At 45.5% G+C, this 19,918-nt stretch overlaps 2 protein-coding genes across 2 annotated transcripts in view; one reads left to right on the plus strand and one right to left on the minus strand.

Annotated features, from left to right (window-relative positions):
• Positions 1-6,291, plus strand: part of ccdc90b (coiled-coil domain containing 90B) — a 7,943-nt gene extending 1,652 nt beyond the window's left edge. The window contains exons 2-9 of the mRNA XM_015371819.1: positions 2,266-2,385; positions 3,547-3,650; positions 4,637-4,738; positions 5,021-5,062; positions 5,546-5,617; positions 5,730-5,783; positions 5,883-5,997; positions 6,070-6,291. Of these exons, the coding sequence (XP_015227305.1) occupies positions 2,319-2,385; positions 3,547-3,650; positions 4,637-4,738; positions 5,021-5,062; positions 5,546-5,617; positions 5,730-5,783; positions 5,883-5,997; positions 6,070-6,125 (612 nt within the window). The 5' untranslated portion in view covers positions 2,266-2,318 and the 3' untranslated portion in view covers positions 6,126-6,291. The remainder of the gene's footprint in view (positions 1-2,265; positions 2,386-3,546; positions 3,651-4,636; positions 4,739-5,020; positions 5,063-5,545; positions 5,618-5,729; positions 5,784-5,882; positions 5,998-6,069) is intronic.
• A 5,456-nt stretch (positions 6,292-11,747) lies between these two features.
• Positions 11,748-19,553, minus strand: LOC107082895 (pre-mRNA cleavage complex 2 protein Pcf11-like). The gene is made up of 15 exons (XM_015371793.1): positions 19,494-19,553; positions 19,240-19,443; positions 18,201-19,150; positions 17,313-17,487; positions 16,877-17,225; positions 16,674-16,802; positions 15,334-16,565; positions 15,197-15,263; positions 14,995-15,120; positions 14,362-14,491; positions 13,449-13,632; positions 13,210-13,365; positions 12,743-12,835; positions 12,456-12,491; positions 11,748-12,372 (listed from the first exon to the last, which is right to left on the minus strand). Exons 1-15 carry the CDS (start codon positions 19,551-19,553, stop codon positions 12,157-12,159), a joined length of 4,107 nt encoding a protein of 1,368 aa, XP_015227279.1. The 3' UTR covers positions 11,748-12,156.
• Positions 19,554-19,918: the final 365 nt, after the last annotated feature.

Consider the following 19,918-nt stretch of genomic DNA (forward strand, 5'->3'; position numbering starts at 1 on the left):
GTCCGTACTTTCTCTGCTTTCTTTTTGTCATCATCTTCTCCTTCTTTCCCATCGCCCGGCTTGCCACAGGTTTGCCTGCTGTGTCTAAAAGTAGCAGCAGCAGCAACCCAGACTGACAGCAGCTCATTGGATCATTTGGATCACGTGTAGCCTGGTGCCGGACACCCTGGAGGGTTTTACCGTATTAACAGGAGAAGCAGCGCAAGTAAAGTTAGACACTGTCATCGGACAACATCAGGACATTTATAAATGTTTAAAATCATGGTTGGGTCCAGATAAGCCATCAGGTGGATCCGGATCCAGACCGCGGTCCGCTAATCCGTGACCTCTGCTCTAGATGCTCGCAGGGTTTTAAAAACCTTCCATCTCTGGACCAAAAGACTACAGGATCTCTGTTCATCTTCTAAAGGCGTTGGTTCATTTGTAGAACATCACCGGCCCCTTGCTTGGCCCCTGGCAGTCTGCCTACAGGGCCGACATTTGGAAACACCTGGGCCCTTCAGGGACATACAGGAGGATCCCGTCAGCAGCCATGAAAGCTGCAGCTGGTGGTCCAGTGATTCTGCCCCCTCCGCTCCATCCTCCCTGTTCCCTCTTCTTCTTCTTTCTTATGCTTTGTAATGGCGAATGGCAGCCAACTGAAGGTGCATTTTTCCGCCACCTACCAGGCTGGACTGTGGTCATCAATGATGTCAGAGGGAATTTATTAATACATACCTCAATGGTATGCACTAATCTGCAAATTATCTATCTGTCAATCTATATCCATACAAACTCACATATAAATGAGTATGTGTGTATATGCACATGCAAACACACACTTGATTGTTTTCGAATATATTTATTGTGAAACATTTCCTTCATCAAGGCACTTGATCTGACATTTACAAGTTTGTTTTTAAGAAAAAGTCTGACACATAAACAACAAAAAGGCATAGTGACACTATAAGGATAATAAAAACATAATAAACAACAACATTAACACAATAATGATAGTACTGAAAATAAAAAAAAACAACAAACAGCAGTATGCGGCTGTAAAGAAATGAAGTGAGCAGTAAGCTTTAAGAGCTCATCGGATATTCCCAGAATGATCAGAACAGGATCTGGGATTATCTGGACTTCCAGAATCCTAGACAGGAAATGAAAAATGTCACCCCATTATTTTTTCAGTTTATGACGTAGGGCATAACTGTGTGATAAGGCAGCCTCTGAGTGTTCACATTTCTTGCACAAAGGCGATATGTCTGGGAATATTTTATGCATCTTGAACTTATTGTTTTTATATTCATACTATAGATGCGATTAAATAATCCAGTGTTTTTTTTTTAATCTAATTAATTGATTTCTAACAGAATTTGATTTACTTCCTAAAAGGTTTATCATAGAAAATCTTATTTTCTTTCTATTTAGTGTTGACTTTAAGTGCTGACGATCCTGTGAATCCGTATCACATTCTAATAATACATGTTCCACTGTTTCCATCTGACTACAGATTCCTAATCTGAAAAGAGAAATATTAAGTCCACTGTGATCAATTCTAAGTGGAGATGTGACTACCTCTTCTTTCCGCCTTCCATTTGTCCAATTATTACCCCCACAGACTTATGAATTTTATATAGATCTCTACCAGTGTCATGATTATCCCATTGTTCCCGCCAAACCTTACAGATTTTATATTGAATTATAGATCTACCCTCACTTTGGCTTAAAGGAATACTTAAGTTAATAATATCTGATTTTAAGGCCAGTTTAGCTAATATATCTACTTCTTTGTTTCCTTCTATGCCTACATGAGCAGGAATCCAGATAAATCTAACAAAACATTTCTTATTATGAAGCTAAAGTGGTATATATCTAATAATAAATCTAATCTACAAGACTTTCCAGATTTGATACTTAATAATGCAGCTTGATTATCTGACATAATTATATAACAATTTCCCTTCCATAACATTATCATCAAGCAACCATTCTAAATAATAATGGCAATAAAATCAACTGTAAAAACTGCTGGATGATCTGTTGTTCTCCTTTTAATCATGACTTTATGGTTTGGGATCTTCTCTCCTCTTTCTTCTTTACCCGTCTCCTTCTCCTCACCAGTCAGTCCAGGTTAACTTAGACCTCAATCGGACTCAATCTGACGTTGGTTTTGTGTTTTGTTCAGACATTACAGTGAGCAGGTTCTTGAAGGTTCTTCTGAACTTGCCTCCATCCTGTGTTTTCTGCCTAAGAACCCGGAGGTTTTACTGTGTGTTCTAGGTTTCCATGTAGGAACTCCGTCAGCGACGTTCGACCTAAGAAAGGTCGAACTGATGCCTCTGGAGCAGAGAAAACTGACCTTTGACTCCCACGCCATGGTGACGGAGCTGGAGAAGAGCGGTGAGCTCTAGGGGGCGAAGCTAAAATAAGCTCAGATCTCCTCTAACAAGCTTTCAGGGGTTTTCATATTGCAACATGACTATGAAGAACATGGTCAAAAAATGGGTATTTAGTCCTTAAGATCAACAATCTTCCCAGTTACTAAATAACCTATTAGCCTAAAGCCCAAAAGTCCACTAAGTTAGCAAATAAATACAATTAGGTACAAATAAATACATTTGATTTTAAATTATTACCCATAATCCAACACACATTGATATGCATCTCATATCTTTTTAAAGGATAAGTCGAGTCATGTTCAGAATAAAAATTTCTGAAATTACGTTAAATATAAAATTATTCCATACTGTTCAATAAATAATAAGTGTTTTTAATTAAGAGTAATTTAATTTGAATGTGCTTTACTGGAGGCATCCATGTTTGTCAAAGAACACTACTGCCACCTACTGGTTTGTGACGTCACGGTGCGGTATCGGCTGTTGATCAAGTCCCAGTGCTGTATCTGGCGTTTGTCACAACGCGCTATTATCAGAGTCATCTAGAAAACATTATTTTTCTAAATGTTGGCTACATATTACGTGTTTACCAGATAGAATAATTTAAGCAGCTTTTAGTTAGCATTAGCCATGCTAAGCAAATTAGCTTATTGAAAAAATTATTTATATTAACCTTATCTTCCTCAGTATGGACCCATATGTGGCTTCTATATTAATCATGTTATTATAAATGAAATCATGTCTAGTTTAGGATTAATTAATCATGTTTTATTAACATTTAAGCTAATCTGTTAGCATTAAGTTAGCCACTGCTAACCATAGCTTTATGTAGCAGCAACAGTAAGTCACTGCTGTTTGGGTTTATTTTAGCATTTGGATGCTGCCTTTTAGGCATCATCACGAAGTCCTTTGTGACTTTATGGGATTATTTTATAATTTAGAGATTAGATAAATATTTTTCCACAAGTCCAAAGACTTTGTTTGAAGAATTTTCTCTGATTTATCCGAAGAAAAGTCCTCATTTGAATGGTTTTGTTTGGTTTGTTTATGGGATCATGGGGGACCTGGAACATTTTTTATCAGAGCCTCAGTGTTTCTGGGCTGTCGTTTAATTTTGGGATATTTTGAACTTCTCCATCCATGAATTACAGTCATTTCTGTGCAGGTTTGGAGAAGCATCAGGCGGAGCTGATTGTCTCAGCTTTGGTGACGTTGACCACGGCCAACATGGACATCGTCTATAAAGACATGGTGACCAAATCCCACCAGGTAGGACATCGAGCTCACATTTATGTTGTTAAAAATGAGCCTTTTGCTGCAGCATGGAATTAAAGTCACAGGGAAATCATATTTAAATGTCAAATCATTCTGGTTTAAACATGTATATAAATGTACTCTTTATCAGACCATATTGTCCCAAAATTTAGAAAATTCCTATTAAAAAAAAAATCCTGTCTTAAAATCTGTGGGTTTTTTTTATTATCTTATGCAGGCCATTCAGTTATACGTCAGCTTATACACCTAAATTCGGCCAATCGTATATCAATGGTCATCTGTCAATCAAATTTTTTCGGTCATAGCATCTTGATTCATATGTTGCAGCTAATATAGGCAACGGCTGAAATCAGAAATAAGAATAATTTCCTTTCCCATTGAGTTCCGTCCCAGTGTTCAGGGGGATGGACGTCTGTGTCTTCGGCAGGCGTAGAGCGAACAACAGCACAATAATCCCGCCCCCTTGATAATCGACCAATCACATTCACTTTATTCACCTGTGTAAAGTCATGGACCGATCGGGAGAATTCGGAAATGCAACGGTTGGAACGGCTGCTTCCCTACGACTTTAAAAAGCTGCTGAAAGTTTCCATCAGGGCTTTTCTGCAGTTCGGTAATTTTAATGAGGTGCCAGAGAAAGTGCCAGACTTTTCTGGATTTCTAAAACAAAGAAAAACAAGGCAGCGGGCCTCTACTGTAAGTTGCTGCACACTGCTGGTCAGTGAGCTGAATTTTTCCCCTTCAAAGAAAAATGTACTTGTTTGGAATAAAAGCTGCCTGTTAAAACTAGAGCTGGCTGTCTGGGCAGCCGACTCCTTAAAACAGATTTGAAACATTATTTTAAGTTGAAGTTTTGGTGTAAAAGTAAATAAAATCCAAGTATTTTTATGATCACCCCCCTGAAATCTTCCTTTAACTCAGATATATGCAACTATGAAGGACATAAATAAAAGGAATGTCTTTTAATAATGTGGCTGTAGGAGATTGCGGTGCAGCAGATCATGGCTCACCTGGACTCCATCAGGAAGGACATGGTGATCCTGGAGAAGAGCGAGTTCGCCAACCTGCGCTCTGAGAACATGGTAACGACACCCTGGATCTAACCTCAGCTTTTTATCATTTAACTAAAACATTGTTCAGTCTTCTCAGTGGATCAGGAGCTGTAGATGCTGTTTCCTTCAGCAGAAGATGTATTTCGTTATCTTAGGTATTGGGTCTTAGATTTTCTAGCTGCATACATGATAATGTGTCTTTGTGGAGGGAAATGCAAAGGTTAGAAAATGAGAGGGAAAGTTTTTCTGCCTCATTGGACCTACAGAGATTAATGGCTGCAGATGGTATAAAGCCTGTTTCTGTTCCTGCAGAAAATGAAGCGAGAGTTGGAGCAGCTGCTGAACCGGCTGAAGGTGAGAACCACTCTTCATCATCTGATAAATCTCACACTGCATCTTTTACAAACCTGTCAGGAGAATGCGGTCCAAAATAATTATTATCTTAAAAACCAAATCAGTACAAACAACAGTTTTACCTGCACAAATAAAGTAGCACTAAAAAATTAGGCTAGATAATGATTCAATTTGGCGCTTAATGAGGGAATAGTTAACTTTTTGGTGACCTAAAAATATATTTAATATCTCTGAAACAAGAGCAGCACATGAGATGTTTTTTTATTTATTTATTTTTATTGTACATCCAACCTTTTAAAATGCGCAAACCTGCATGAAAGGAAGCATTCAGTCTATAAGCTGAGTTTTTTTAACGTGGTGGGGTGTCGGCTTCACGCAACTGAAGCTCCTCCTATTTGAAGATGTTGCTGCCTCACCGGAGGCGCTGATGCCACCGCCTCTGGTGTGAATGCTCCATGACAATTAGGAGGTTTTTTTTGACAGGAGGAGAGCCAGAAGGTCCGAGCAGAAACCAAACTAGACATCAACCTGGAGAGAAGCCGCATCTCTGACATGGTGGGTGTTTGGAGAAGCAGCAAAGTATCTAGAAAATCATAAGCATTCTTTAAATCCATCGTTAAAATGGTTCTAGATTCTCAGTTGGATCTCCTGCTTCTGTTTCTCTTAGTTCACTGATCAGGAGAAGAAGCTGATGGAAGCTACGTCAGAGTTTCGTCACCAGGTAACCCTCAAAGGAAACACCCGCAGTACTGCGTTAATACTCCAGGGGGCGCAGGTCCACCATACATGCCTCTGATTGGTTGTTTCTTGATGACATCAGAAAGCCGACCTGGAAAACGACAACATGGAGATCAATAAGAAGATCGACCTGCAGGTGGCGTCACTAAAAACGGTGCTGGAGTCCCTGAAGCTGGAGACGGTCCGATACCTGGCAGGTAGGCCCGGCGAAGCTGAGGCCGCGGTTCTGGATTCTCAGCGTTGTGTTAATGTTCTGCGTTCCTTCACAGCCACCGTCTTCTCCTGCCTGGCCATCGCTTTGGGAGTCTACCGGTTCTGGAGGTGACGGATCAACATCAGAACCGGGTTGCTTTGTTTCTGCAGCCTGATGCATCAAAGAACCTTTGTTTTGTAGAAATGTGTGGTGTCGCCGCTCTAGTGGCAGAGGGGTGTCAGAACACCCTTCTGCCACTAGAACAGTTTTTTGACGACGATGAAAGCTTTGCTTCATCTGAGTAGAAGAACATCCAGACGGGCCGGGTCAGCTATGAGCTCAGCGGCGGCTGTTAGATCAACATGTTTCAGGATCTTTATGGATGAAGATTAAGATTTTTTTGGATAAATAAATCTGCTTGATAATAAATCAACAGCCTCTGATATGTTTTATTCAGTCACTGTTACTTTTCACACAAACCATAGAAAATTCTGCAGGTTTTCATGAGAACAGATTAGGAAGCATTTTTCTCCCTAAAGCACTAGAATGGGTCATATAAGCATCAATAAATATCGGAAAATAAATTGAAAAATTCTGCCAATGTTCTATGCAAAATGTGAAAGAAGAGATTAAAGGAGAAGTCCGGTCAGCAAGGAATGATCATTGGATCATTATTTATAGCTAAACTAATAGGTTCGCGGTGATTTAATGAATTTAGCATTAATCGGTAAAAAAAATAAAAATATTATTTGTTGTCAGCCAGTTTTGCCCAGATTATGGCACTAGTGGCTCGTTTTCATGGACAGTAGGCTGACAGTAAAGGGGGTATGAAAGAGGGGGAGAGACATGCAGGTAAGGACTCCATACATGGGTCGAGTGCGCTAACCACTGCGCCACCAAAGCACGCTCCACTCCTGACATCTTCCAGCAGTGACGTCACAGTGCGTAAACCTAGCACCATTTTCCCCGCTTTACAAGCAGAATCAATAGGAGCTACTAGACACATCTGCAATCAACAACAATTATTGAAGATTTCCAGAGGACTTCACCATTGAAATTCACCAGAGCTATAGTTAAACTGACAATGTCCATGTGCATGGCAGCTGGATGCTGGAATACATCGGGTAAAAGTGAAAAACAAATTAGTTATTTCACCTTTCCCATTCCTGATCCTCCACGGACGGGTTCATCATTGGATTACCAACTTGAAGAGGGAGGATTTGCCATTGAACTTCAGGCCAGAGAAAAAACATGTAATATGTAGCCAACATTTGGAAGAAGAATGTTTTTAAGATGACAAATCAGCAAAGATGCTGCTACATTGCTGAACATCTTATTTTGGCATTTGACCAATTGGATGATAAATTACCTACTGTGAATAAAGTTGGAAAAAAGTGAAGTAAAGAAAAAAAGCTAATTGAAAAGTTAAAGAAGTTACGTTACAAAGTGAATAAGCCTAGTTAACAATGATATTTAGGTTTATAAACCATAAAATGTAAGTGCCAGTATCAGCAGTAATGCCTCTAAGGTTATGTTGTACCCAAAAAAAATTTTTCTTTCACTCTCAGAGTGTTTTTCATAGATTTCTTATAAAATCACTTTTATTTTTCTTAATATATTCAGGCAAGATGGCGCTTTTTATTATTAAATTTACATTCATTTTTGCCATCATAATATCCATATTACATGTCTGACATGAAAAACAGAAGCAGCAACTTTTGTAGAAATAGGATGTTTTGGTCACCGACAGGGAGAGAGGGCCGGTTCTGAGCTGAATATCCTACAGGCCGGTCATGTGCTCAGATTCAGATCAAACAGCACATGATCCCAGATTAATGGTCATCATACACTGGGTTCTGGTTCTGATGGGCGTCGTAGGTCAGATTTGAGGTTCTATGACCAACCAGAACGTTTTTTTTTTTTTTTTTTTACCAAAAAGGAGATTTATTAATCATATCTGAGCTTATTGGAGGTAAAAACATCAGTCAGACACTGGATTGAACGGAACCGCTTCACTTCAGAACTAAGTCTGTTCACCATAAATAAACACACCCCCTTTGAAAAGTTAGGATTTAAGCCACTATTTCAATAAATGCTTATTTAGAGCATATTTCAGTGACAAGACAATTCAAAGTGCTGTAGATGGAAAGAAAACCCAAAGGGAATACAAATAAATATGATCAAAATTACTTTTATAAAATAGGAAAATGATTGTGAAGGAAAGTTGGACTGAAAACATAACTACTAATGTAATTAAAGTAGTAGCCAGTCAAAATGTCCCTACTTTCCCTGATTGGCCCTTGGCTGGTCGCCTACAATTCCTTTTTAAACATCAGTCTTTCTACTAAAATATTCTTTCTGTCATGATTTGTGGACATTAAGAATTAAAAAGAAGCATTATCCCACATCCGTTTTTTTCTACCCATTGGGCATGCATTTGGGAGACCAAAAATGCTGCAGGAGAAGGCCAGTGGCGGGAAGTTGGAGGGGAGTGGGCTGCTATTCCGCTGCCGTTTGACTGGTAGCGGCCATTTTGAATGGCTGCTCCTGTAGATCTCTCAGCCAAGGGCCAATATAAACAGACACATTCTAAATCTGGATTCATTTCAACTCTTCTACTCTCTTTTGGGAGTTTATTCCGGATTAGAGAAGCAGTAGAACTAGAATCTGCTCCACAGTGTTTGGTTCTGGTTCTGATCCAGTAGAGCTGAGAGGTTTGGCTGTTGATCCACTGCCAACCAGCCTCTAATGTATTTTGAAGTGAAGCCATTCGGTAATTACTAGACTAAGAAGGATTTTAAAGGCCTCTCTCAGAGATACAGGGAGCCAGTGGGAGGACTTTAAAACTGGAATGATGTTCTCCACGTTCCTAGTTCCAGTGAGGACGCAGGCTGCAGCTTTCTGGATCAGCTGCAGCTGTAGAATCCACCAGGCAGCAGCTTTTGCAAAAATGATTGTTGATCTAAGTTAGCAGCGATGGTAGCCACCTCCCTTTCAGTCAATCTGGGAGTTCATGGCAACCCCACTTGTGGACACTGCCACCACCGTGTTTCTCAGTGGGCACCACACTGTAAAAAAGATCTACCGTATTTTCGTGACTATAAGGCGCATATAAACGTCTTTTTTTCCCCTCAAAATGTGCGGCGCACCCTATAGTGCGGTACGCCCTATGTGTGTTGTTAATGCGGACGTTGCTGAGACCACCATGAGAACGTTAAAGGGGGAAGAGTGGGTGTGGATTGTGTATAAAAGAACAGGTATGTGCTTTATGCAGAACTCCTCATCTCCTCATTGAGGGGATGATGAAAGAGTGGCTGAGGGAGGTGTATGTAAGGAGACCAGGTGGGGTTTTTTTTTGCTGCTTGTACCAGTTAGTTCTGACGCGTGGCTGAAGCAGCTTTGCTGCTCTGGCTACGCAGTGCAAAAGTGTGTCTGACCCGCGTTGGGCGGAGCTACTCTATCCTTTCTTTGCCTTGCAGCTATATTTGCTGTGATCAGTGGGAATAAAGTAGTTTTAATATGTTTTTAAGTGAGAAAGTGCGCTGTCAGTAGGAGGCCAGGTCGCTTCCTCGCGGTTCACCGCGGCGGCTGGTAGGTGTTTTTCATCTAAATAATCTAAACTGCAGGCACCAGGATAATAAGAGAACATATTCTGCCGGCAGATTTCTGCATTTTAAGTTAATTTATGCATCAATAAACTGTTTCAGAGGAGTGATCATAGCCCTGTGTCATCAGAGCGATGTGTCTGTCTCACGGCCAGCTCCCAGGTTTGATTAATACTTTGTAATAAATACATGAATAAAGCACAGTCATACTCAGTTTTGCTCCCGCTCTTTTTTTAAATATGCAGTAGAGGTATTTAAAGGTAGTAGAGGACATGTACCTGTATATAAAACCCACGCCCTATAGTCCGGTGCGCCTTATGTGTGTGTTAAATACAGTAATGGCACACATAACTGAGACTGCGCCTTTTAGTACGGTGCGCCTTATGATCGTGAAAATATGATAGAAATAAGTCAACTATTCATAAATTAAATGTATTTACCCTTAATTTGAGTAGGTACATAAGATGATTTGCTAATGGAATTAATATTTTTACTCTGAAAATAATATAATTAGATGATATAAACTTGATATAAGACAATGCAATTGTTTTTTTCTTATTTTAAATTCAAATCGTCTTATTCCATTGGCAATGTGTCTCACTTACCTCTACAATTCATTAAAAAATGCACTTATTTTAAGTAAAAATGACTTTTTCAATCCTCACCTTTGTGGCATCCTACATCTTTGAAGCATCACCATAAAAACTATGATCTTTGTCTCACACGATGTTACCATTCTTCTGGTGTTACCAGCAGTGAACTAATATGCCACAAGTCGACCATTTAAGGTGGCCACTGTGCTGTAAAATAACGATTAACAGGGTGGACTAAAGTTTAACTATCTACCGGCAGTTCTTTAGTCATTTCTGATGAAACAACAGAGAATCTCAACAATATGGATTGAACTTTGTTCCAAAGAATGCGTTGGTGAACTGATATAAAAGAAAAACAACAATCCAGAAAATAAATTTTGAAAAAGTAAAATGTTTTGGGAGTAACTTATTTAAACTTTTTTTCTGAAATTTTTTTACATACTTTAAACTTAATCAATTTCAGTTTTTTAGGATGAATTTTTTTTTTTACAAACTGCATTTCTCCTTTGGGGGCAGGCCGCCTTCTTGAATGGAAGCAAAGTAGCATTTCTATTGGTCTGGTGGATTTTAGCAACATTTTTATGGATGAAGATTGAACGTAAAGTGAAGCAAATGGCATTCATTAAAGAAATGTTAAAACTTTAAATTTTAATACATAAAATACATTTTTTGGATAAAATATGAAAAAGTGTCTAAAAAGAAAAACAAAAACACAGCAGTTACTTTTTCAGTTTTTGTGGATTACATTTTTTTCCAAAGCCATTGAGCCCAATGTTCTTGTCTCGTAGGAGAGATTAGAGAAGGAGCATCGATGATGTTGAGGTGAGGATCAGAGATTAAGTTCCAATTGAGCTGATAGTTTGGTCAAAAAACCTGCTCTGTTGCTTTAAGGTCACTTCATGGAAATTTGTTTCACGCAAATAAAAGCATAATTTAGGCTGGTCAGACAAAAGTGATAATTTCAAGTATTTTAGGTTGATTTTTTTATTACTTTATTTTTAGTTATTGAACAAAGGCAAACACAAGTGAGGGCTAGAGCACCCATACAGTATATAGAGCATTACTGGTCTGAATCACAATAAAAATAACACATATAGACCACAACCTGGGATCAGGGTACCCAACAGTCAAAAGAGACAGATATTTTCCCAATTCACAAACATGTTATGCGTTTTTTGCATTTTTCCCCAGTCTCTCTTCTTTCTCCTTCTGGAGACAGAGGGAGAAAGTCAAAGTTTCCATTGTATGTTTATGAAGAGCCTCAAGGTAGGGGGGCCTGACTAGAGCCAGCGTTTGCCTTTTTACAATTAAATGTGTCCCTTGAACTGAGTCCTTCAGTGAGCTTTCCCAAGGTACTATGAGGTGAAAGAAAGTCCAAAACTGTGTCCAGGGTTTCAGATCATTTGCTTAACGTTGTGTCAAAAGATCTTCAATTTAGGACAGGCCCAGTAAATATGGACATAATCTGCAGAAACCATCCCACACCCAAAGATTAGGTTGATTTTAAAACGGATCATGTAGAGAATAAAAAACAGGAGAACAGGAAATTCAAATCCAATGAAACTTTATTTTTTAATGATTTAACCTAAAATGACAAAGTGAGTTGGATCAATCAGAATTCACACAAATCAACTTTTCAGACTCGTTTATTGAAGGGAAAGCAAAGAACAGAGCAGACAGGATCCTCCGAGTCGCTTCCGGTCGTCCAATCAGATGATGCTTACCTTCAACACCTGTGATGACTCAACAAAGCAGCTGACCAATCAGCTGAGACTATGTACAGGTAGCAAACAGCAGCAGTAGACCAGAGTTACCAAAAATACTTTAATGTATAAATTAAATCATTTACAGCCGAAGCAAACAGAACCGCAGCCCTGAAATGGCCGCATAACAATCCAAATACCAAAATGTATTCAAGTCGTAAAAAACCTTCGACCCAACGGGACGAAGAGGAGCGGCGCCGAGTCAAGCCTTGTCCTCGGACTTAACCGAGTCCATGGGAGCCTCCTGGGCTGTGGAAACGGGCTCCTGTGGTGGAGGACCACTGCACGCACTCTTAGCTTCCTGTTTGACCTCGCAGGAAGTCTCCACCTCCTCCTCCTCGGTCTTGATGAAGGCTCCCAGCGGGTGCTCGGTCAGCAGCCTGCTGGGCGACGGCGTCACGTCCAGGTAGGACGATGTCTGAGGGGACGAGGAAGAGGAGACAGAGGGTGAGGAAGAGCGGCACAGAAAGGCTGAACAGCTCAGTGATGAAGGACGCTTACATTTTTATAATCCTCGAAGCAGGCGGGGTGGAAATTCTGTAGAGACAAAACAAACGGGTCAGGTTCTACCGGTTCCTCTCAAAGCCGAATCCTCTGAAATGTTCTGGCTGGTTTTTCTTTTGCCGTTTGGGTCCCGAACATTTAACTAAAGCAAACCGAACCGGGCCCAGATGTCGGATCTGGACCGGATGGTTCCGGTTTGTCAAAGTCAAAGTTCATATCCAACCTGAGCCCAGCTCAAGAACCTGGATCTACAGGCTGATGATGTAAAGTAGGCGGAGCCTCACCTTGTCGTCGACCCGGACAGCGTTCTTCAGGAACCAGTCTTCCTCTTCCTCGACCCAGTAAGTCTCAAATGGCTCCTGGCATATTTCACAGGACTGCAAAGAAGAACAGACCCATCAGAACCACTCTGCTGGGTTCCCATGATATCAGGGAAATAGAAAAACAGAAGCAGCGTTCCTGTCTGTTCATCAGGTCAGAACCGGACCCAGTAAACCACCCAGAAACCCCCAGAACAGAAGGTTCTGATCTGAACCCTCTCCCCTGAAAACCTGATGGACCACAGCCTGATGTCTGACCCAGTCCAGGTCTAGCAGAACCACTGGGTGGAGGACCTAAGGAGCAGCCAATCAGCAGCTGAGGCTGGGTTTTAAGTATGTTTCCATGGAAACCTCAGAACCATTTGCTGGTGGAATGTTCAGAGGATAACAGATGATCTGTGGACCAATCAGGAGCTCTCATGGCCGCTCACCTCTCCTACTTGGTCCTTGGTGGCTCTGACGCTCTGGAACTCCTTCTCTTTGGCCGCTGCCTGGTTCTTCTGGACCTCCTCCTCGTTCTCCTTCTCAAAGAACTGACTCTTGGCCCGCTCCTCCAGGTCGGCGATCTCCTCGAACTCGATCCAGTCCTGATGGACAGAGGCAAAGGACAGAATGTTCACAGGCTACCTCCATGGACTCTCAGGAGGCGGCGCTCTGTGTGTGACCTCACCGTCAGGCTGTAGTACCACCGCCGATGCGTCACCTTCTTGCTGGCTACCTTGCCCGCATGGTTCTGCCTAAAGTGCCAGTCCAGATGGTCGGCGTACATGTCTGTCTGAGCCGCCGTGAAGCGCATGCTGCAGAGGCAGCACTGGTTCCCTGAGTACAGCTTTGTTACCAAGCCCTCGTACCGCCTGCAGGGGGGGACAAAGAGTCAGAACCAGGAGGTCCGACAGCACCAAACAGTACGCACCAATCTAAGGAGTCATTTCAACAACATTTATACAGTTAGAGCGATTAGAGGCTTGACTGAAGCATCAGCGATGTTTACCAACCCCTGTGCTGCGTTCAGAGACCATACAGGAACTTTCGTTTGATCAGGGAGCTCTCTCTTACTGTAGCTACTGCTATCCAGATCCGTGGAATAGGATACATTTTTTCCCAAAATTAATTCAGTGACCGAGAGCTTTTCCTCCATGTTCTATTTCTCTGTTCTAATCTAGATCCGGTTTCATTCATTTTCAGCTGTGAGTTTATAGATGCTATCATTTTGTTTAACATTATTTAAGACCAATAGAGCAATCTAGATATCATTTTCTCTAGCCATGCTCTGCTAACAGGTATGGCAATGCTAGCATGAAAGGCTAACTTCCCTCGAACTTTTAAGCTCTGTGCGTTCACACCTAAAGCAGCAGAGGCAGTAGGAGCAGCTAGTTTAGAAGCAAAGAAAGGATAAGTTAGCTCCGCCCAACATGCATCAGAACCACTTTTCCACCGCGTAGCGGGAGCAACAAAGATGCTTCAGCCGCGCGTGAGAACTAAACTTGTACAAGGATCAAAAATGAAGCAGCATGCTGCTTTTGCTGCACACGGTCTGAACAGAGCATGATTCTTTAAAAAATTTGCCCAGCAGATGGACTCACTGCTTCATGATCTCGATGCTGAAGCTGGTCAGGTCTGGCAGATCTTCCTCCTCCTCCACCTCCACCTCAGGCTCCTCCTCTTCCTCCTCCTCCACAGGTGCGGCGGGAGCGGGAGCTGAGGAAGACGCCTCTGAAAGTGAAAAAACAGGAAGCCTTCTTCATCTCAGACCATAAGTCTTCAGCCCCGTCCAGCACCTCTTAGGCTGTGTCCGCCCTAACTAGAACACTATGTACACGTTATGCCGTTTTAAACAAGTGTCCAAATGTTTAATGGATGAAAAAGTAGTGGACTCAATTTCCCACAATGCACCTTGAAAAGTAATGATCATCTACGGTCAATAGACCTGCAGATATATTCCAGAATGCTTTGCAGTTCATGAGATTTGTTTTGGCGGTGAGAGAACAATGATGGCGTAGGCAACGTGCAGGGAGCGCGTCACCAACGGGGAACGGTCAGTTAACAGAGTTCACTGTGTAGTGTTTGTTTACACACGTGTATACCAAATGACAGAATAAAGCTGTCTAAATGTAGTGATGGAGAGGTTAGGAAGGACACAGCCTTAGATCTTTCCTCGGCAACGGGATGATCAGACATCTAGAACATGCTCTGGTTCTGTGGGGGGGCTCACTCACCGCTGGCCGTCTGTGACGAGTCGGTCTGCGATGGCGGCTTGATGATGCCGTTGAAGATGAGTTTGGACAGAAGGTCGTTGACGTCTACCTGACCGAAGTGGTTCTCTGGAGGAGCCACCTGAGGAGCTGCAAACAAACAGGTTAGAGTTTCTGATGACATCACTTCCTGCTGAGGCCCGGTACCGTGGCGTCTGATACGTACTCTGTGGTCCGAAAGGCACCGGGTTCTGAGGCAGGTAGGGCTGGTTCACGTTCCCCATCATGTTCACCTGGAAGGAGAGCAGCTTTAGAACCACTGAGGACCAGAACCACACCCGGATCGGGCCGGTGTGGACTTACCGGCTGCTGCATGGGGGCAACAGGTGCCGGCGGGTTGTAGAAGGGCCCGGGGCCCGGTTGGTTGAACGGCGTTGGCTGCATGTTGAAGTTTCCTGCCGGCAGCAGGTTCTGCCCCGGTGGGAACTGAGGGTTCATGGGCTCCTGGAACCGCTGGGGGCCCATACCAAAGTTCTGCTGCGGTGGGGCGGGGCCATCGTAGATGGGGGGGGCCATGGGCTGCATAGGGAGCTGGAGGTTGTGTTGGGGGGGGAACCTAGGGGGACCTTGCTGGCCAGGAGGGTAATCGTAGCGAGGAGGTCCTGGCTGTTGGGGGCCCACTTGATGGGGCCCCCCTGGCAGGTCAAACCTGGGGCCCGGTGCGGGGACCTCGAACCTCATTGGACCCATCTGATTGTTGGGAACCTCAAAGCGGGGGGGCAGCTGCTGCTGGAAGCCCATTGGACCAGGCCCCATGTTGCCGAAGTGGCTGGGCCCCTCAAAATGCTGCATGGGGCCCTCTGACGGACCAGGGCCCCCCATGGGCCCTTCAAACTGCTGTTGTCCCATGGGACCACCAAACCTGCTGGGCCCCTGTGGGGGCCCGTCAAAGGCCCCCAACCCTTCTCCTCTCATTGCTATGCGGGGCCCCTCACAGGGCGGGGGGCCCTCAGTTCTCTCTGGCAGGTTATGATGTGCTGGCCCCCCACCTTCGAACCTGCCGGCCCCCGGGTGGTGGGGGCCATCAAACTGGGGATCCTCGAACCGGCTCCAGCCATGGCGGTGTGGTCTGGAGGGGCCCATGTGCCCGGGGCCCCCATACATAGAAGGAGGGTGTCCTTCGTGTGGGGGTGTGTGTCCTGGGGAGTCACTGTGCTGCCGAACAGACAGAGGCCCCCCACGGGGGAGCCCCTTCATGTTTGGTTTGGAGCCCTGAGGAGGAGGGGGGGGGGCCTCCAGGGGCCCCTCATCTGAGTGCTCGCTGTTTGGACTTTCAAAGCAAGGGACCGGGCTCAGGTCAGCCGCATCTTTCTGATGCAGAGGAGACAGACGGGAGCGTTCAAAGCGAGGGGGCGGAGCATCCGGCCCAGCAGGGCCCAGGGAGTTGCGGTGGGCCCCTACAGAGGGAAGGGGCCCATCCTGCCGGCGTGGGTCGGCCGGCCCGAACCTCCGCGGGGCATCGTAGCTACTCTTGTGCTCCTCCCGCTCGTCATAAAGCTGGCGCTCCGTCAGCGGCGACGTCCACTCCCGCTCACCTGAAAGACAGACAGGAGACGCTGGGGAATCCTACAGAGCTGCAGAGCCTCAAACGCCACGCCGACCAAGCGTCACCTCCAGAACCGTGCCGCTGCTGCAAGACTTACTGGACTCTGCAGGGTCGGCTCTCCTCCTGAAGCGGAGTCCTGGCAGAGACTTGAGTTTGGGGAACTCCTTGCCGTGGTTGTACTCCTCCACCATGGGGGCGAGTGGCGGCTGCGGCTCGTCTCGCTCACCTGCAGGTCAAAGGTCAGTCAGAGACCAGCTTGAAACGACCTGTTAGGGCAGCCTAAGCTGTTCCTCGGCTCACCTGCTTGGTCCTGCGATGGTCGACCGTAGGGCCCCCCACTCCTCGACACCAGCTTCTCGCCCTCCTCTGACGCCTCCTGGCCTTCGTCACCCGTCGCCCTGTGGTTGACCTGCGTCTTCCTCAGCTTGGACTTGTGCTCAAAGTACGACAGCTGGGCGGGGTCCATGGCTTCCTGAGGACGGGTCGCGCTCAGCAGAGACTGCTTCTTGGCGGAGAACCTTCTGGTGTCGTCCCAGTTCCCGGAGCTCTGCTGCTTCTCCTCCTGGTACTGGAAGAAATGGTTGATCTGGTGCACCATGTTCAGGAAGTCCTCCCGAGAAATTTCCCCCCTTTCCAGACGTTTGCTGGCCTGTAGAGAGACGGAGACGTGGAAGAGTGTTTCGTTAGAACAACGGAGGATAGCAGGGAACCTGGGTGAGGGCTGTTCTGGACCTACCCGCCTCAGAAGGTCCTTCTTGGAGGCGGAGTTCAGAACCTCGGGGATCTGCAGGTTAGCGTCCACGCTGAGCCGGATCTTCTGGTTCCTGGGTGTGCTGGGGCGGGTCGGGGTGCCATGTGGCTTGTGTCTGGGGGGGGTGGGCTTGTTGTGGGAGTCCTCTGGAAGCTTCATGCTGAAACAAGGAAACCTGGACGTCACATGGAGCTTCAGAACCGTTTGGACCTTTTCCTCCAATCAGTTCCTTTAGATACTTTTAACTGGGATTAAACCAGAACCATGGAGGTGATTTAACCCTATTTCAGGACTGCAATAAAGTATTTAATTATTGCTCATTTCAAATCATTTCCACTTTAAATATAAAGTTTTTAGTTCCTGAGGCTGTGCATCGAGAACCGCCTGGAACCGGTTCTAACCTCATTAAAATTTTAATTTTGAGTTTTGATGTCGACTCCGCTGCTTGGAAGGAGCAGCTGAGAAATACCAGAGAAGAAGAATCAGAGCTTCGGTGTTCGTCTAACCGCCAAAAAGTTTGATTAAATTTTGGGATGAATATTTATCCGCAGCAGATCCTGTTGGATTATTAATCTGGTTTGAGAAGGTTTATGAAAAAGCTCCAATATTGTGGTCAGACTTAAAGCTGGACCAGGACTAAATGAATTCTGGTGTTTGTGAACTCCCTAATCTGGTTAGGTTTCAGTCTAAAGGTGAGGTTAGGTTCTCATTTCACGTTCTAACAGGGCAAAAGGATAAACAATTGTACAGTTTAATCCCGGCTTAACACTGATCGATAGGAACCAGAACCAGTAACACTAAAGCTCTCTTAGTTGTTTCCTGAACACAGATTTAAAAGTGGTTTTAAGAAGACAGACTGGTAACTGGACTCACTGTTTGTTCTCCTCCCAGCCGCTCCTCCAGCGGTGTGGCGCATCCTTGGGGTCCTTCCCAGCACCATCATGGCCCCTGTGGGGGTCCCTGGACTCAGAGTGCCGCTCGTCCAGCGGCCTTTTGGTTCTCCTGCCATCTGACTGGGTCTTCTTGGGGCCGGGTCGGTCGTCTCGGCCCGGCTTTCCGTTCTGTGGGTCGTCTCCTCGGGGCCTCCGGGGTTTCCCGGGTTTGTGGGGGGGTGATGGGGAGCTGCTGCGGCCGTGGCTTTTGGGGGAACGGCGTTCCTTCCTCTTAGGGGAGGTGGTGGGGGAGCGGGACCGTGAGCGGGTGCGTTTCCTGCGAGCGGCGCCTCCGGGCTTCGGGTCAGCCTTGTCTCCGGGCTCTGCTTGGTCAGTTTTGGCCCCCAGGCCGTTGACCAGATTGGGCATTTTGGACCTAGGGGGCTCTGGTCTCCTTGGCACCTCCTCCCGCTCCTTCTTGTCGCTGCAGCGCTTCTTCTCGTCGTCCCGGGGCTCAGCGCTCTTCTCCAGTACTCGTTTCTTGGTCCTGGGGTCCTTCTTGGGGCCCTCAGGCTCTGCCGGCCTGATGCGGCCCTGGGGCCCTTTGGCCAGAGGGGACGGAGATTTGGGCTTTAACTTGTCTTCTGGCGTCTCCTTCCTGGGGGGCCGGGCTTTCTCAGGCCGGGGGGATTTCTCTGGCGGCCTCCTCGCCATGGCGGCGCCGGGCCCCCCTGGAGGGTGGGGGCTCTCCCTCTTGGTGGGGGGTTGTTCTTTGAGTGTGGGCCCAGCTGGGGGCCCGCCACGGTTCAGACGGGGGTCTCTACTGGACGCCTTGGGGTCAGGTTGAGGCTGGGGGGGGATCCAGGGTCGAATGGGGTTGGCGGGTCTCTGAGTGCTGCTGGACTCTGGTTGGGGGGCCACTGTAGACGACGGCGGCAGAGCCAGTCCTCCCTGGAGACAGAGCCATTCATCACATCAGACTGAGTCTGCTTCTAGAACACAGCAGTAAGCAGAGCGGATGGGAACCTGCGGCGTCCTACCAGCTGCGCTTTGGTCTGCTCCAGCTCCAGCTCGATCTTCTTCTGCTGCAGCTCCAGCAGCTGCTTCTGTTTGGCCAGAAGCTGCTGGCGGATCAGCTGCTCCTGGGTCAGGCTGGACGGCGGCGCCGCTGGGCTCGCCTGGGGGGCCACGGGTAAAGCTACAGGCTTGGAGGGGGCCGGTTGTGGAGACACCTTCTCCTCAGACTGAAAACAGGAAAAGAAAAAAAAAAAAAAAAAAGAGATTTTATACAAACGGATCCAAATGGCCTCCGTCTCAGTTCCAGTTGGTCGAACCGTTGAGACCCGCTCTGCATCGGTTAGACCAGTGATGACTTAACGAAACAACCAAGGAACGCAGTTCCCCAAACCTACGATGTGGTTCCAAGAGACCAACAGAGCCAGAACTTTCCGGGCATTTCATTCACTAAAATGATTTATTTCAGCTGATTTTCATCTTAAAAAAAAAAAAAAAAAAAAAAAAAAAAATTTAAAGTTCTGGTCTTGTGGTCCTACCACTCAGAAACAGGCTCCTCGGGGGGCCACTGAGCTGCACTTTTCAGCTGACAGAGATACCAGGGGTTGCTGCAGGTTCTGGAACGCCACAGTTTGGGGTTTANGCAGATATATTCCAGAATGCTTTGCAGTTCATGAGATTTGTTTTGGCGGTGAGAGAACAATG

The sequence above is a fragment of the Cyprinodon variegatus genome, unplaced genomic scaffold (assembly GCF_000732505.1).
Source record: "Cyprinodon variegatus isolate N-32 unplaced genomic scaffold, C_variegatus-1.0 Scaffold65, whole genome shotgun sequence".
Classification (NCBI taxonomy): domain Eukaryota; kingdom Metazoa; phylum Chordata; class Actinopteri; order Cyprinodontiformes; family Cyprinodontidae; genus Cyprinodon; species Cyprinodon variegatus.

Bases quoted from the DNA above. Each gene is read 5' to 3' on its own strand.
- LOC107082895 (XM_015371793.1), bottom strand. From the start codon at position 19,553: ATGCAGAGCGGGTCTCAACGGTTCGACCAACTGGAACTGAGACGGAGG. The intron at 13,633-14,361 runs GTGAGTCCATCT...CCCCCCCTGCAG, and splicing joins AGCATCGAGATCATGAAGCA to GCGGTACGAGGGCTTGGTAA. The intron at 12,373-12,455 runs GTAAGCGTCCTT...TCGTCCCCTCAG, and splicing joins GCTTCGAGGATTATAAAAAT to ACATCGTCCTACCTGGACGT.